At 41.4% G+C, this 17,777-nt stretch overlaps 1 protein-coding gene across 1 annotated transcript in view; it reads left to right on the top strand.

Annotated features, from left to right (window-relative positions):
* SGSM1 (small G protein signaling modulator 1) overlaps positions 1-17,777 on the top strand; it is a 446,836-nt gene that overhangs the window by 344,634 nt on the left and 84,425 nt on the right. The window contains exons 13-17 of the mRNA XM_069759191.1: positions 2,227-2,365; positions 5,366-5,430; positions 7,888-8,033; positions 10,976-11,104; positions 11,493-11,675. Of these exons, the coding sequence (XP_069615292.1) occupies positions 2,227-2,365; positions 5,366-5,430; positions 7,888-8,033; positions 10,976-11,104; positions 11,493-11,675 (662 nt within the window). The remainder of the gene's footprint in view (positions 1-2,226; positions 2,366-5,365; positions 5,431-7,887; positions 8,034-10,975; positions 11,105-11,492; positions 11,676-17,777) is intronic.

Here is a 17,777-nt window from a genome sequence, read left to right as displayed (position 1 = left end):
TCTATTGACTGATTGACAATATTAAATTGTTAAATTTAATATATTGTTAAATTGTTTCTTGGTGCCTAGTTTTTTACATGGTAGGCACTTTCTACATGGACAAAAAACCTGAGGGAGGATGTTGTAGATAGGAAGTCTTTATATACATACTATATATACTATGTCTTTATATACATACTCCGCACACTGCATCAAATTGTCTGCATGGCTGTCATCTCAGAAGGAAGCCTCTTCTAAAGATGATGCACGAGAAAGCCTGCAAGTTTCTGAAGAGAAGCAGACTAAGGCCATAGATTACTGCAACCATGTCCTGTTCTCTGATTAAACCAAGATAAGATTATTTGGTTCAGATGGTGTCAAGCGTATGTGGCGGCAACCAGGTTAGGAGTACAAATACAAGTGTGTCGTGCCGACAGTCAAGCATGGTAGTGGGAGCGTCATGGTTTGGGGCTCCATGAGTGCTGACTGCTTTGGGGAGCTACAGTTAATTGAGGGAACCATGAATGCCAATATGTACTGTAACCATACTGAAGCAGAGCATAATCCCATCTGTTTGGAAATTGGGACGCAGGACAGTATTTCAACATAATGAGCCCGAACACACCTCCAAGATAACCACTGCCTTGCTAAAGAATTGTCTCCAGACCTAATCCCTATTGAACATCTGTGAGACATCTTCAGATGGAAGGTGGAGGAGCGCAAGGTCTCGAACATCCACCAGCTCCTTGATGTCTTCATGGAGTAGTAGAAGAGGATTCCAGTGGCAACCTGTGAAGCTCTAGTGAACTCAATGCCCAAGAGAGTTAAGGCAATGCTTCAAAATAATGGAGGCCACAAAAAATATTGACACTTTCAGCACAATTTGGCCATTTTCACTTAGGAGTGTACTCACCTTTGTTGTCAGCGGTTTAGACATTAATAGCTGTATGTTGAGTTATTTAGAGAGCACACCAAAGTTACACTGTTATACAGGCTGTAAACTGACTACTTTATATTGTCATCTCTTCAGTGTTGTCCCATGAAAAGATATAATAAAATATTAACAAAAATGTGAGGGGTGTACTCACTTTTGTGAGATATTATGGTATATATATTTGTATGTATGTATGTGTATATATATTGTGTGTGTATATATATATATATATATATATATATATATACATACACACACACACACAAACACATACAGTACGTATTCTCTTCTGCAGTACAGTTTCTACGAATGGTGACATGATGGCTACCAGCTCATACATCCTACCTCTCCTTTTACACAAACTCATTTCTAAATGCTTAAAATGATGGATAATAGTGTACTGCCTCTTGATCAAAACAAGTTATGCAGATTCTGTCAATTACTGTTCAATGCTGTTATAAATGAACATAAAGTGCCTGCTTTCCAGCACTTGCAGCTTCTGTTTCTCAGTGAGGGTAGAGTCACGCACAGCAGTCGACACTCAGCTTCATTACATCTGAAGCGGATGTCAAATCGATTATAACAAAATTGATTCTAGATCGATTGCATGTTGTTAATGTCTACGTGATCATGAAGGAACTGTGCAGCCATTAACAATAAGCGTACAATGTACACTTGAAAGCCACTGTGACTTAGCTGAAGAAGCCGCATTGCGCTTGCATCTCGGCTGCCCTCTGAGTGACCCTGCCTTCAGCATTTATTCAGATCATGTTTTTCAAATTTTAATAATTAAATTCTATTGATTAAAAACCTGCCTTTGTGTTCCTGATGGTATGTGGTACAGATATCATCTTGGCTACTTCTTCGAATGTGCACTTCTATTTGTGGTTATTCTCTATCACCCAAACAGCACAGAAAGAGTTTAACCCTTTTGTGACTATTGTCATCAATGTCCTGAACAAACTTTGACTAAAAAAAAATAATATGATTGCTTGAGTAAATCAATTCAGTGTGGTCAGATTATACTTGGCACTATTAATAGGGAGTGTGGTCAGGCACTTCCTATTTATGAACATAAGTATGGCCTAAGTTTACGCAGTGTTGTAAAGATTTACTCACTTCCCAATTCAGTCTGTTGCATAAAAGACACTTGATATATTTCCTGTTTCCCGTGGAGAGTGCACATTCGTGATTGTATAACAAATCGCTTTATTAAATCCAATCTATTACCAGCAGTGATTTGCTCCAGATTCTGAAAATTTGTTTTTGATCAGGATTTTCAGTACATTTTCTAATGCTATTTTCCTCTTTAGTGCCACAGGATTTTATAGATCCTCAAGGGGTTGGGTTACCTTCAGTGTGGCAGCCCAGTACTCGCAAATCCTCCTGCTCCTCATGCTCTCATAGTGGATCTTCAGATGGAGGTCCATCCAATGGATGCAATCATGAGAGGTAAGTTCATGAATTAGTTTTAGTTGCTTTTTGCTAAAAAAAAGAAGGTTCAACTTCTGATGTAACACCAACACACTAATAGTGAATTTGGGCCATTGTTTATGATGTGGACATATGATAAAAATAAGTTTCATTTGCTTCAGACCCTCTCATAGCAACAACCTGTGAAAAATACTTTTTTTGTTTTAAAAAAAAAAAAAGGAAAAATTACTTTTTTTAGTGGGATTGTTTGGGTTTTTAATGTGTATGTGGGCATCCCAAATAGAGCGAGAATGATTTGGCATGTTGGATTTCCGTTGACTGTGCCCTTTGTTGTCTGGGAGATAAGCTGCTACCAGAGGAGTTCGTATATAATTCAGAACTGTATTTGCACTCTTAAGGTACCTTCACACTGGCCAACTTAACAACGATATCGCTAGCGATCCGTGACGTTGCAGCGTCCTGGCTAGCGATATCATTGTGTTTGACACGCAGCAGCGATCTGGATCCTGCTGTGACATCGTTGGTCGGAACAGAAAGTCCAGAACTTTATTTTGTCGCTGGATCTCCCGCAGACATCGCTGAATCGGCGTGTGTGACGCCGATTCAGCGATGTCTTCACTGGCAAACAGGGTAAACATCTGGTTACTAAGCGCAGGGCCGCACTTAGTAACCCGATGTTTACCCTGGTTACCAGCGTAAACGTAAAAAAAAAAAACACTACATACTTACATTCCGGTGTCTGTCCTCCGGCGCTCTGCTTCTCTGCACTAGCGCCGGCAGGCCGTAAAGCAGAGCACAGCGGTGACGGCCGGCGCTTACACAGTGCAGAGAAGCAGAGCGCCGGAGGACAGACACCGGAATGTAAGTATGTAGTATTTGTTCTTTTTTACGTTTACGCTGGTAACCAGGGTAAACATCGGGTTACTAAGCGCGGCCCTGCGCTTAGTAACCCGATGTTTACCCTGGTTACCAGAGGACTTCGCATAGTTGGTCGCTGGAGAGCTGTCTGTGTGACAGCTCTCCAGCGACGCTGCAGTGATCGGGATCGTTGTCTAGATCGCTGCAGCGTCGCTAAATGTGACCGTACCTTTAAAGAGGACCTGTTCACCAGGTGATATGTAGCCATTTTTAGCTCTTATTTTATTCCCACTTCTCCCCTGAGCAATCCAACACAACAATCTTTATCTCTGTCCTTGGGATAGAGTTGGGAGGCCCAGATACATTCGTCAGATTTACGTCTAATGTATAGTGTCATCTTTAGCTTTAATGTACATCAAATTACTGTACAGTGCCTGGGGTTACACTTCCCTGGCTGCAATTTACCAGAGCAAACTTGTGAAGACATTTCTGGAAGATTGCTGCTCTGAAGTGCCCAGCTGAGAACTGAGTACAAAATAAGTAATTCAATTTTCTCACCAAGTTACAATTTTTATGAAAACTAACTACCGTATAAACTCGAGTATAAGCCGAGCCGAGTATAAGCAGAGACCCCTAATTTTGGGCAGCACGGTGGCGCAGTGGTTAGCACAGCAGCCTTGCAGCGCTGGAGTCCTGGGTTCTAATCCCACCTTGGACAACATCTGCAAAGAGTTTGTATGTTCTCTCCGTGTTTGCGTGGGTTTCCTCCGGGCACTCCGGTTTCCTCCCACATTCCAAAGACATACTGATAGGGAATCTAGATTGTGAGCCCCATCTGGGACAGTGATGATAATGTGTGCAAACTGTAAAGCGCTGCGGAATATGTTAGCGCTATATAAAAAAAAATAAAGATTATTAATTTTGCCACAAAATACTGGGAAAACTTACTGACTCGATTTTAAGCCTAGGGTGGGAAATGCAGCAGCTACTAGTAAATTGCAAAAATAAAAATAGATACCAATAAAAGTAAAATTAATTGAGACATCAGTAGGTTAAGTGTTTTTGAATATCCATATTGAATCAGGAGCCCCACATAATGCTCCATAAAGTTCAGGATGGGCCCCATAAGATGCTCCATATTAAAATATGCCCCATATAATGCTGCATAAAAGGTTAATGATGGCCCCATAAGATGCTCCATAGAATATTATGCCCCATATAATGCTGCACAAAGGTTGATGGCCCCATAAGATCCTCCATAGAATAATATGCCCCATATGCTGCTGCTGCTGAGATTTAAAAAAAAGACATACTCATCGCTGGGGAAGAGTTGTCTTTGTCCTGAGCAGGCGGGGACACCGGCGTGCTAAAGGGCCCAGGTGCCGGAGTTGCCGCTGGCTCAGGACACTGGCACTTGCGATATTCACCTGTGCCCCATTCCACAGCCGTGCGCCGCTGTGTCTTCCGGGTCTCTGCAGTGGCTGTTCAGGCAGAGGGCGGGCACTAAACACGTCATCGCACCCTCTAACCTGAACGTCACAGCCAGAGAACGCGGAAGACACAGCGCGGTGGTGGAACGAGGACAGGTGAATATGGCATGGCTCACCCTCCCCCGTCATACTCACCCTCTCCTGGCACGTTCTTTGCTTCTCAGGTGGTCTCTGTCGCCGGCAGCTTGTTCCAGTGTTCAGCGGTCACATGGTACTGCTCATTAAAGTAATGAATATACGCTCCACACCTATAGGAGTGGAGTCGCATCCATATTCATTACTTTAATGAGGGGTACCACATGACGGATAAACACAGGAAGAGCTTCGGGCGCCGGAGACCATTGGATAAGCAGGCAAGTGCAGCGAATGCGCCGGGAGCAGGTGAGTATGATGTGACAGCTGCTGCTCCCCCTCTCCCACCAACCCCCTGGGACAGTGACTCGAGTATAAGCCGAGAGGGGCACTTTTAGCCTACAAAAATGGGTTGAAAATCTCAGCTTATATTCGAGTATATACGGTATATGCATAAACAAAAAAACTGTTGCAGAGAATAAATCTATAATTATATCCAGAATATAAAATTGGCCATGTATTAAAAAATCAAAAGATAAATTGTATGCTAATAATTTTACCATGAAAATATTTTAACCTGAAACTACTTTTATTTAAGAGCACCTCTTAAAATGTTATGCGACAATATGAAGTATCAAATTGTCTCCAGAGCCTTCTATGGGTGTAAGTACATCTTTCCATCTATTTGCCTATCTCACTATTGATTTATTTATCTGATTGTTCATCTATATATCTATCAATGAATCTATCTCTCCATCAAGGTGATTCCCAAATCATACATCATCAAGACAACAGGTGCAGCCGATGGCTAACTTGTAGAAGAAGTACTTATGGAAACAGTAAATCACTCAGAGCTTCACTGCTTCCTTAAAGGGAACCTGTCACCCCGAAAATCGCAGGTGAGGTAAGCCCACCGGCATCAGGGGCTTATCTACAGCATTCTGTAATGCTGTAGGTAAACCCCCGATGTTACCTGAAAGAGGAGAAAAAGACGTTAGATTATACTCGCCCAGGGGCGGACCCGCTGCTGGTCCGGTCGGATGGGTGTCTCTGGTCCGCTGCGGCAAAGTACTGCAGTGCGCAGTCGCTGGGCCTCTCTGACCTTTCTGGCGCCTGCGCACTGCAGTACTTTCCTCTGCCCTCAACAAGGCAGACAAAGTACGCCTGCGCCGGAGCCGTGGCTGAAGATCAGAAGAGGACGTCTTGGAATGAAGATAGGAGGCGCCGCAGCGGACCAGAGACACCCATCTGACCGGACCAGCAGCGGGACCGCCCCTGGGTGAGTATAATCTAACGTCTTTTTCTCCTCTTTCAGGTAACATTGGGGGCTTATCTACAGCATTACAGAATGCTGTAGATAAGCCCCTGATGCCGGTGGGCTTACCTCACCCACGATTTTCGGGGTGACAGGTTCCCTTTAACTCCCATTTACAGCTACACTCAGTCCACTTGATTGTTTCCATAATCCCTACAGCTTTGTCCCCTGTATAGAGACAGATTTTCCCATCTCAGCAATGAAAAACTGGCATGGGAATGCAAGAAGTATATTCGACTCTCTGCTGATTAATTGGGAGAAGCCGGCTGTCAACCAATATGACACCAGTAGTCCTGCCCTGTCAACAGGAAGAAAAACTGCTGCTCTGTTGACAAGGAGTAGCTGAATCTCTGGCAGGAGCGGTCAGTGACCGGCGTTGGGTACAACAGGCAGGTAGTTGCCTCTGTTGGCAACTACAAGATGTTTTTTGTTTTTTTTTTAAGTCCCTGATATCCCCTCTAAAGGAAATATTTCAGCCCAAACTAAATATATATCCTTCTTCACTCAGATTTGCCACTTGCCTGAGTGGAAGCTCAGACTCTGGTACAAACTAGCACTGCTGATGTACATGTGAAAGTGAATGTTTGCATTTAGTTTGCCATTATGCTTTTATTTTTTGTTATTTCTAAAAAGTTTGCCAATAGCCAACACTTAAACCAATTATGCAGCCACCACTTGCAGTGAAAAGTTTTTTTTTGTTGAAGATAATTGGTATTTCAACATATGGATAGGGCATACTGCAAAACAATTTGCACTGTGCTTCATTTTGTGAGCATTATAATTTTAGTTGTCTCATCATATCACTACAGTAAATTGACAAAATTCAGGCACATATTCACAATATGTAGACTAGACCTCATGTAGTTTAATCCTTTAGAAAAGTTGCAAAATGAAATTCCTCCCATAAGGGCACTCTGTGAGGGACAACTTCCGGTATGTAGTAAGCACCTATCCATTTAGTGCAGCTTTCCCTGAGAAGAAGCTTACCTGTAGTTACAAAATGCATGGGCCTTTTTTCAAGAAAACAATCTTTGAAGTAATATGCAAACTAGTGACTTATTGAGCCTGAGTAGTCTGGAGTACCATGCCTCCGTCAGACAGGCCACCCAGCTCCTACACCTGCTTCTGTAAATGAGGCCTGTGCTGTGAATCATTAAAAAGTAGGGAGGAGTTGGGAAGGCATATTCACAGTGGAATGGTGATCCGAACCACCCCCTAGGCACTTATTTATGCTGTTTACCATGCAGTATACATTATTTGTTAACTTTACTGTTTGTATTGTTACGTTTGTTACTTTTTACCAACTTTCATGAATTTTATTTAACTTCTTTACACCACTGTAAGACTTTTACTTTTTATTTTACTTGTAAGAGTTATTACATTATATTGCCACAGTAAACTAATAGATTTAGGGACAGCCAGTGGAAAAACTGAGCTGGTCAACTACATAGGGCAGTGTCCTTTGCTGCCATATTTAGCCATTGACCCCTCAGGTGTCATAGTGTGTGGGATGGCGTTACAAAAGGAGCCCCATACTTTTGATTACATAGATGCTGTCACTTGATCACTTTTGACCATGGCATCTAACTTATTGAACAACAAATGTCATAGATACTGTAGCTCCTATTTTGTCCAATACCACTAGAAGACAGCTGTCAATCACAGTTGATCTTCTATAGGTAATCGGAGTACAGCCCTGCAATAAATTAATGTTGCTGATTTTTAACTTAAAAAAATATATATTTTTTTGAGATGTTTGTTTTTGCTTTCTTTTTAAATAAAAATCTCATATTTTTTTATTATAGGGCTTGCCTACTGCAGACATTTGTCTACTGTGAGAACACATTTATCTGCATTGGTAAATCATAAAATAGTCTATCCTGATGCCCCAGTTGATGCAAGCTTCGGCCTTACTTTAGATATGTGGCAAAAATACTTGGAAGATAGTAAGGTGAGTTAATATTTTTATGGAAAAGCCGTTCCTTATGCTTCAATGCAATGCAGAGTGTTAATTGGAAAGCTACATTGCATTTAACTGCTGCATGAGAATTCATCTACACTTTGTAAAACAGGAGTCAACACCCTTTATTTGGTCAATATTCCACATAATCAGTTAGCGCTACATGAAGGTGCCACACTAAATCTTAAAGGTGTCTTCCTACGAACAATATTTAAATGTTGGATTGATTACAACTGTTCTGCAAGTACAGGGCACCCAAGCCCACTGGTACTTCTCTCCAATACCATATGGAATACACAGCAAGACCCAGTCAAGGTCCAGACCTAAGTCTCGTTGAGAATCTGTGGCAAGAATTGAAAATTGCTGTTCACAGATCCACTCCATACAATCTTACTGAGATAGAGCTAGTTTGCAATAAAAGAAGGAGCAAAGATTTCTGCCTAAAGATACGCAAAGTTGATAGAAAAATATCTTGCTATAGTAATTGCAGAGAGCAGTGGTCCTACAGAGTATTGACTCACGGGGGCTTAATACAATGCACGTCACAATTTTCAGATTTATATATTTTTTTCAATATTTAGAAAACCACATATAATTTCTTTTTCTTTTTTCACAAATACTATTTTGTGTGAAAGTACTGTATATCATATATAATCCCAATAAAATTAATTTAAGTTTCTGAGTGTAACATGAAAAAATATGGAAAAGTTTTTCAAGGCACTGTAGTACCCGAAAAGAGGATAGACTTGAGAGGAAATTAGAACATAATGATTTAAATAATACACATGGAGGGAAAGTATAAAGGATAAAATGGAAGATAGTAAGACAAACTAAAATGGAGACACATAATACAAAAATTACGTAAATAGGCAAATTAATTGAAAATTTGAATATTTATGTAGAAATACATTTTAATGTATATTTTCAATTTACATTTGTATGGTAATCAAATGCAGCAGCCAAATGGCTTAACTCCTTTCTGCCATCAGACGGAATAGTATGTCCGATGGCAGAACCCCTTCTTTGATGTGTTTTGAACAGCTGACTTGTGCCCACAATAGGTGCGGGTGGAATCGCGATCCACCCGCACCTATTAACTAGTTAAATGCCGCTGTCAAACTCTGACAGCGGCATTTAACAAGTGCTTCCAGGCATCCGGACGGAAATGCGCACATCGGTGACCCCGTCACGTGATCGGGGGTCATCAGCGCGTCGGCATGACAACCAGAGGTCTCCTTGAGACCTCTATGGTTGTTGATGCCGGATTGCTATGAGTGCAACCCTGTGGTCGGCGCTCATAGCAATGCAGTAATTCTGCTACATATTAGTGATCTGAGCATCGCCTCTATGTAGCAGAGCCAATCAAGTTGTGCCACCTTCTAGCCTCCCATGGAGGCTATTGAAGCATGGCAAAAGTAAAAAAAAAAAAAAAGTGTTTAAAAATATGAAAAAAGATAAAAGTCCAAATCACCCCCCTTTCACCCCATTCAAAATAAAACAATAAAAAAAAATCAAACATACACATATTTGGTATTGCTGCTTTCAGAATCGCCTGATCTATCAATAAAATAAAAGGATTAACCTGATTGCTAAACGGCATAGTGATAAAAAAAAAATTCAAACCGCCAGAATTTATTTTTTTTGGTCGCTGCTACAATGAATTAAAATGCAATAACGGGCGATCAAAACAACTTATCTGCACCAAAATGGTCTCAATAAAAACGCCAGCTCGGCACGCAAAAAATAAGCCCTCACCCAACCCCAGATCACGAAAAATTGAGACGCTACGGGTATCGGAAAATTGCGCAATTTTTTTTTTTATTTTTTTTTTTTAGCAAAGTTTAATCTTTTTTCACCATTTTGATAAAAAAGAACCCATACATGTTTGGTGTCTGTGAACTCGTAATGGCTTGGGGAATCATAATGGCAGGTCAGTTTTAGCATTTAGTGAACCTAGCAAAAAAGCAAAACAAAAAAACAGTATGGGATTGCACTTTTCTTGCAAATTCACCTCACTTGAAATTTTTTCCCCGTTTTCTAGTACACGACATGGTAAAACCAATGATGTTGTTCAAAAGTACAACTCATCCCGCAAAAAATAAGCCCTCACACGGCCATATTTACAGAAAAATAAAAAAGTTATGACTCAAGGAAGGAAGCGAAAAACAAATACGAAAAATACCCCTGGTCATGAAGGGTTTAAATAAAGGATTATGAGATAAACATGTTACAGTAACGTGTGTGTTCATCGTACATGTGCCCCAAAAAATTATAAAGTAACTGATAATTACATGGTCCATGGAGGCAGGCAGACGCTTGAAATCTCTGTCCAGAACCTCTCCAGAAGTCCACTCAATCACACAGTGAACAATGGATGTATAAGGAAGACCAAAGGCGCACCTTATATACACATAACTGCAACTGTTTTATTAGCTTATAATAAAAACAGGTAAAAGTGAGAGGCAAACGCAGGGTCACACCTGAAAATATAGAAGATATGTTGAACCTACAAAAATCCATCATAGTCCCTATTTAAACCTTTCGGAGAGGGTTTTCAGTTTATGAATCCAAAAGGACTCGTGTAGTTTAAGTTGACAAGAGGGTAAAACCTGCTCCAAAATTTGGAAACCAAGTGAGTTAATACTGTGGCTTTGGAGGTAAAATGTTGAAGAATAGGTAATTATGCTTTCGCCTAACTGATTCATAAATTGCAAACTCTCTCTCCGAAAGGTCTCAGAAATCTCATTCACGTTGCTTGCTGATACTGTTAAAAGCAGCATTTTTCACCTTTAAAAATTCTGCGGAAAAAACGTGTGTGAGCAATCCCTTATAAATGCATCTATCTTCAGAGTTATGGTGCTTTATGGTTTATAAAAAAATAATAATATTAACAAATGGAGTATTCAAAATGTATTTTTTTCCTCTACAATCAGAGATATGAAGAGCAAGAACTTCTACGTCTTATTTATAATGGGGGAATTCAGCATGAGATCCGTAAAGAAGTCTGGCCTTTTCTTCTTGGACACTATCAGTTTGGAATGACAGATGCAGAGAGGAGAGAGGTACTTCTCAGAGTAAACCTTTAATTCCATCGAAGAATTGCAGTGATATGTATTGCATCATGTTCTTTCAAAACATGGCATAATATTCATTTTATTTTACCGTTCTAATATTAGACACAGTCTACTTATAACCGGAAGCTTCAGCAGACATTTGATTAAGCAGTGCCTGTTTGGCATGGCTCCATATGGTATTATTAATAATCTTTATTATTACATTGTGGGGATCTTCTAAATGTTGCTATGATACACAGACCAGATCATAAGAAAATCATTAGGCCTTAATAACCCGTGGTGATCGTATTGCATGCAGTCATCTGTGTCATATTCTGCTGTTACAGTGAATTCACGACAGACATTTTGTGTTGCCTTTTCTTTGTCCTTGGGCTAGGTGGACGATCAGATCCGCGCCTGCTATGAACAAACGATGGCAGAGTGGCTTGGTTGTGAGGCTATTGTGCGGCAGAGAGAAAAGGAATCTCACGCAGCGGCTCTATTGAAGTGTTCTTCTGGAGCCAGTCTAGACATACAAATCCAGAGAATGATGCATCGGGACTCCACAGTCAGCAACGAGGTTGGTTGCAGCATTCAGGTTACAATGTAATAATATCACTGTGAAGCTGTGACGTTGGTAAGCCAAAGTCCCAACTCCAGAAATGTCCATTATATATTAAACTAGCTGAAGAGCCCGGCGTTGCCTGGGCATAGTAAATATCTGTGGTTAGTTACAGCACCTCACTTCTCTTATTTTCCCATCACGCCTCTCATTTTCCCAATCACATCTTTCATTTTCCCCCTCATATCTCTCATTTTCTCCCTTACACCTCTCATTTTCTCCCTCACTCCTCTCATTCCCCCCTAACACTTGTCATTTCGACCTCACATCTGTCATTTTCCGATCACTCCACTATTTTCCCTCACTCCTCTCATTTTGCACTCACACCTTTTCATTTTCACCTCAGTATATACATGTTTGTCATCTCCCTTATATATAGTATACACCTGTATGTCATCTCCTGTTTATAGTATATACCTGTATGTCATCTCCCCTGTATATATAATATACCTGCTGTGTGTCATCTCCCCTGTATATAGTATATACCTGTATGTCATCTCCTCCTATATATAGTATATACCTGTATGTCATCTCCTTCTATATATAGTATATACCTGTATGTCATCTCCTCCTGTATATAGTATATACCTGTGTGTCATCTCCCCTGTATATAGTATATATCTGTGTGTCATCTCCTCCTGTATATAGTATATACCTGTATGTCATCTTCTATATATAGCATATACCTGTATGTCATCTCCTCCTATATATAGTATATACCTGTAGGTCATCTGCTCCTGTATATAGTATATACCTGTGTCATCTCCTCCTGTATATAGTATTGTACCTGTATGTCATCTCCTCTATATAGTATATACCTGTGTGTCATCTCTCCTGTATATAGTATATATATGTGTGTCATCTCCCCTGTATATAGTATATACCTGTGTGTCATCTCCTCCTGTATTAGACCTCGTTCACACATTATTTGCTCAGTATTTTTACCTCAGTATTTGTAAGCTAAATTGGCAGCCTGATAAATCCCCAGCCAACAGGAAGCCCTCCCCCTGGCAGTATATATTAGCTCACACATACACATAATAGACAGGTCATGTGACTGACAGCTGCCGTATTTCCTATATGGTACATTTGTTGCTCTTGTAGTTTGTCTGCTTATTAATCTAATTTTTATTTTTGAAGGATAATACCAGACTTGTGTGTGTTTTAGGGCGAGTTTCGTTTGTCAAGTTGTGTGTGTTGAGTTGCGTGTGGCGACATGCATGTAGCGACTTTTGTGAGATGAGTTTTGTGTGGCAACATGCATGTAGCAACTTTTTGTGTGTCGAGTTGCATGTGACAGGTTAGTGTAGCAAGTTGTGTGCAGCAAGTTTTGCGCATGGCGAGTTTTGCGCATGGCGAGTTTTATGTGTGGTGCCTTTTGAGTATGTGCAAGTTGTGTGTGAGGCAACTTTTGCATGTGCTGCAACTTTTGTACATGTGGCAATTTTTCCGCGTGTGCAAGTTTTGCATGTGGCGAGTTTTCCATGAGGTGAGTTTTGCACTTGTGGCGAGTTTTGCGTGAGCCTAGTTTCTGCATGTGGCGAGTTTTGCGCGTGGCGAGTTTTGAGCGGCGACTTTTGTGTTTCGACTTTTATGTGGCGAGGTTGGTGTATGTGTGGTGAAATGTGTGCTGAGGGTGGTATATGTGTTCAAACACGTGGTAGTGTGTGGCGCATTTTGTGTGTGTCCATATCCCCGTGTGTGGTGAGTATCCCATGTCGGGGCCCCACCTTAGCAACTGTACGGTATATACTCTTTGGCGCCATCGCTCTCACTCTTTAAGTCCCCCTTGTTCACATCTGGCAGCTGTCAATTTGCCTCCAACACTTTTCCTTTCACTTTTTCCCCATTATGTAGATAGGGGCAAAATTGTTTGGTGAATTGGAAAGCGCGGGGTTAAAATTTCGCCTCACAACATAGCCTATGATGCTCTCAGGGACCAGACGTGTGACTGTGCAAAATTTTGTGGCTGTGGCTACGACGCCTCCAACACTTTTCCTTTCACTTTTTTCCCCATTATGTAGATGGGGGCAAAATTATTTGGTGAATTGGAAAGCGTGGGGTTAAAATTTCACCTCACAACATAGCCTATGATGCTCTTGGGGTCCAGACGTGTGACTGTGCAAAATTTTGTGGCTGTAGCTGCGACGCCTCCAACACTTTTCCTTTCACTTTTTCCCCATTATGTAGATAGGGGCAAAATAGTTTGGTGAAATGGAAAGCGCGGGGTTAAAATTTCACCTCACAACATAGCCTATGACGCTCTCAGGGTCCAGACGTGTGACTGTGCAAAATTTTGTGGCTGTAGCTACGACGCCTCCAACACTTTTCCTTTCATTTTTTTCCCCATTATGTAGACAGGGGCAAAATTGTTTGGTGAATTGGAATGCGCGGGGTTAAAATTTCTCCTCACAACATAGCCTATGACGCTCTCGGGGTCCAGACGTGTGACTGTGCAAAATTTTGTGGCTGTAGCTGCGACGGTGCAGATGCCAATCCCGGACATACATACATACATACATACACACACACACACACACACACACACACACACACACACACACACACAAACACACACACACATTCAGCTTTATATAGTAGATATACAAAAATATTTTTAACTAAAGATCTTGGAGCAGCATAAAGACACCTAGTATAAAGGACAGGAGGGAACACAGGCGAGGTGATAACTGATTTTCTATCACCAGTAGAACACCCTGGTTATCACAGTAATTTTTTTTATAAATAGGGGCCATAAAATTGATAAAAATACATATTAAAGTTAAATGTAGGATTTTGTACAAGTTTATTCTTTCAGGGATCTTTTTGGACTGCCATGGGACTCAAAAAGGATTTTCCCTCCTTTTTTTAAAGAGATTAGCAACTGTCTAATGTGGGCTGTTTACTCCTTAAATACTGTCAATTAATATATAAGCTTTTTTAACTTTATAACTATGTAATTGACATTGGAGATTCCTCAATGCACTGCTCTATGGAAACAGGAGTCTAGCAAATTATGAATTTACTGTTCTGTATGAATGGAGAATAACATGAGATGATTTAAAGGGAATTACTCAGTCACCTAGTTTGAGATAAACATAGTGTAGAGACAAAGACCCCCGATTCCAGTGATGTGTCACTTACTGGGCTGCTTGCTGTAGTTTTGATAAAATCACTGTTAATCAATTGAGGACTAGTTGTTTTGTGCAATTTACTACTACATATTCATGAGCTCTATATTGCCCTGCATTCTGCTTGTGCACAATGTGAAAAGAAAGTTGCCAATCAGTGGTGTGGGCGGGTTATACAGAGCTCAGCTGTCGCGATGTGTCAATCTGAAGTAGGGGAGAGGGGGCCTGCAACTGTTCCTGGGCTGGGACCCTCACTAGTACCAGAAGTACTCTTGAAGGTAGAGAGGCCTGGGTCTCCAACCTTAATATGCTACTGAATGCACACTGAAACTATTCCCTCCCCCACCCAGGGAGGTATGGGACTGACGTGAAACAGATAGCACAAACCAGACAGACAGGGGTAACAGACTGGGATGAAAGGAAACAGTAGGCGCGACCAAGCAAATGGGAGAGAATAAGGAAATACACACACTACCAAAACCACTCAGAGAACTCCTAGAGAAGACATAAACAGATGGTCACAAAAGGACCACCGAACTGGGTAGTTGTAAACTATCACCAGCAGTGAACAGAGGAAACATTGAGGTTCAAATAAAAGCCCCTGCAGAGTGTTAAGATAGGCCAAATAGTAAATGGAAAACACCTGCTGTAAGACAGAAGTGGACAAAAAGGCAAAGGGTAATCAGCCTTTGAGCAGCAACCTAATCTGCAGTGACTCAGTGGTTAGAGACGCTGGCAGTCAAACACAAGACTACTGGGTCTCATCCTGAGGCATGACATCAGCATTCAGAGAACTGCTAGATCTGCAGCAGATATAACATTGATTTTATCAAAACTATAGCAAGCAGCGGTGTAAGTGACACATTGCTGGAATTTCAGTCACTTCCCTTTAAATCATTCTGCTACGATGTGGTAACAAAAACCTGGTGACAGATTCCCTTTAAAAACAGACATGATAAATAAAAAAAAACGATTTACAGGCATATGTAAGAAGTACATAGAAATGTAGTATGACTCGGGGGCGTGGCCTAGGCAGCAATGGTGTAAGGTGTGCGGTGCCTAAGCTCCTGAGTGACATCGTCTGAAATCAACTCAAACCGTGGAAAAACAGCATCCTTTGGTAAAAATAATCGAGGATATGTTCCCAGTATCTCTCTAGGATAACAGAGAGCCTAAATTTGTGACTTAATTGTCTCTTCTGAGAGAAATTCCTGTCAGCATTTTGAGGCCTGTCAATCTTTGTGACAGGAATCCTCAGCTGTTTTTCCTGCCGGTTTTCTCCCTGTTAAATTGACTGTGATTCCTCAACTTGTCCACCCAGTACTGTGACAACCCACCTGACAACAGAAGAACCCTCAAAATTAACGGGTCACAGAGTTTATTACCTTTACCCCGACACCGGCCCGGCTAATTAGAGAAGTACCAGCTCTCCGGGCGCCATCTTAGAAAATCGTCATCTGACACAATAGGAGTATTTACCTGCCCATCTCTATACAGCACCAAGCCTCCCCGGTCTGAAAGGCGGAGGCAGAAAAGAACAATTAACAATTCAGGGAGGATCCGGTGAAGTGACAGACAGCGCTTCTCGCCACCTCCAACACTCCCCTGGACTTTGCATCATAGGAGAAAACAGAAGACGCCGCCATTTTATTGGTGGCCAGCGGCGGACCAGGCGACACACACGACCGACTCCTGTTAAAGCTGCGCTGGACAACCCAAGCTGGACCCGATCAGCTGCAAATCTAATCGGCGGTAAGTTCCAGCTCCTGGCTGGGAAAGTCCCTGCACCGGAAGACGACAACGCGGCAACACAAGCTGAGGACTTAGACAGCCGGCCGGACTGCTTCAGCGCCATTTCTGGAGGTGGTGAGTTCCAGCTTATGCTGGATGCTGCATCACAGGGGGTAGAGAGATTAACGGAGTCCGACAGTCCGGAACGCCGTTGGCTTTGAAGACCCTGCCAGATCCACTAGCAAGAAGAGGAGACTACAACACAACTAATCCTGCTGTCGACTAGTTAGGAGCCTGAAGGGCTTTTAATGCAAAAGAGCTATAACCTAATTTCTCTGGTAGGATCAAACCCAGGTGAATAGTATTAGTTTACACACCCCTCTGCATCTCTGCATAGTCATAACTACTGCCTGCCTATATAGTACCTTCTCTCTCCTAAATTATATTCTTAGGGTTATTCTAATAAGCAACCCTTTGTCTCTTACTTCAGAGTTACCAGTAGAGAATTCTGATTAATCCTCCCTAAAATTCTTCCACGACAACATATAAATCATTCTATATAACTCCAACTTTGCTGGGAGATTTAGAGTGTGGGCAACCCTCCTACCCTATTCTGTGACTGTCTTAGTTACTACTATCTGAATTCTAGAGCACGGATGGGGGATAATTATGAGTAAATCCTCGGCCAAACCCCAATTCTCAAACATGGCCTTATCTAATTCTCAAAAAGCCCAAAAATTTAAAGGGGTAGGGCGAAATACATCAAAAGATTTGATAACTAAAACAAGTCCCAATAGGTCCAGGTCCCCACTAAAAGATGAGGAAGATTCAGACCACGAAAAACTCTCTAACCAAAATGAAGTAAAACAATCCTCCCCCACTACTATTATAGAGATGGATTCATCTACCTCTTTAAAGAGGAAAATTCCAGAGGTTATAGCCGAAAAATACACTACTCCACATGACTCATCTGACGAGGTCTCAGAAACCTCTCCTAACTTGAGTCCAGCTAAATCCAAGCAAAAAATAAGCAACCCAAACATAGACGATACCCAGGGATTTGATCTGAATTCTGTGGGGATTCTTATATCTAAATTGACAGAGAAAATGGACAAATTCGAAAATGGTATGAATGAAAAATTTGATAAAATAAATTACTAGAAGACTCATTGTCCCTCCTCAGCAAAAGGATGGACAG

Source organism: Ranitomeya imitator, chromosome 1, assembly GCF_032444005.1.
Source record: "Ranitomeya imitator isolate aRanImi1 chromosome 1, aRanImi1.pri, whole genome shotgun sequence".
In the NCBI taxonomy this organism is placed as follows: Eukaryota; Metazoa; Chordata; class Amphibia; order Anura; family Dendrobatidae; genus Ranitomeya; species Ranitomeya imitator.
This window is presented reverse-complemented; position numbering and strand designations above follow the sequence as displayed.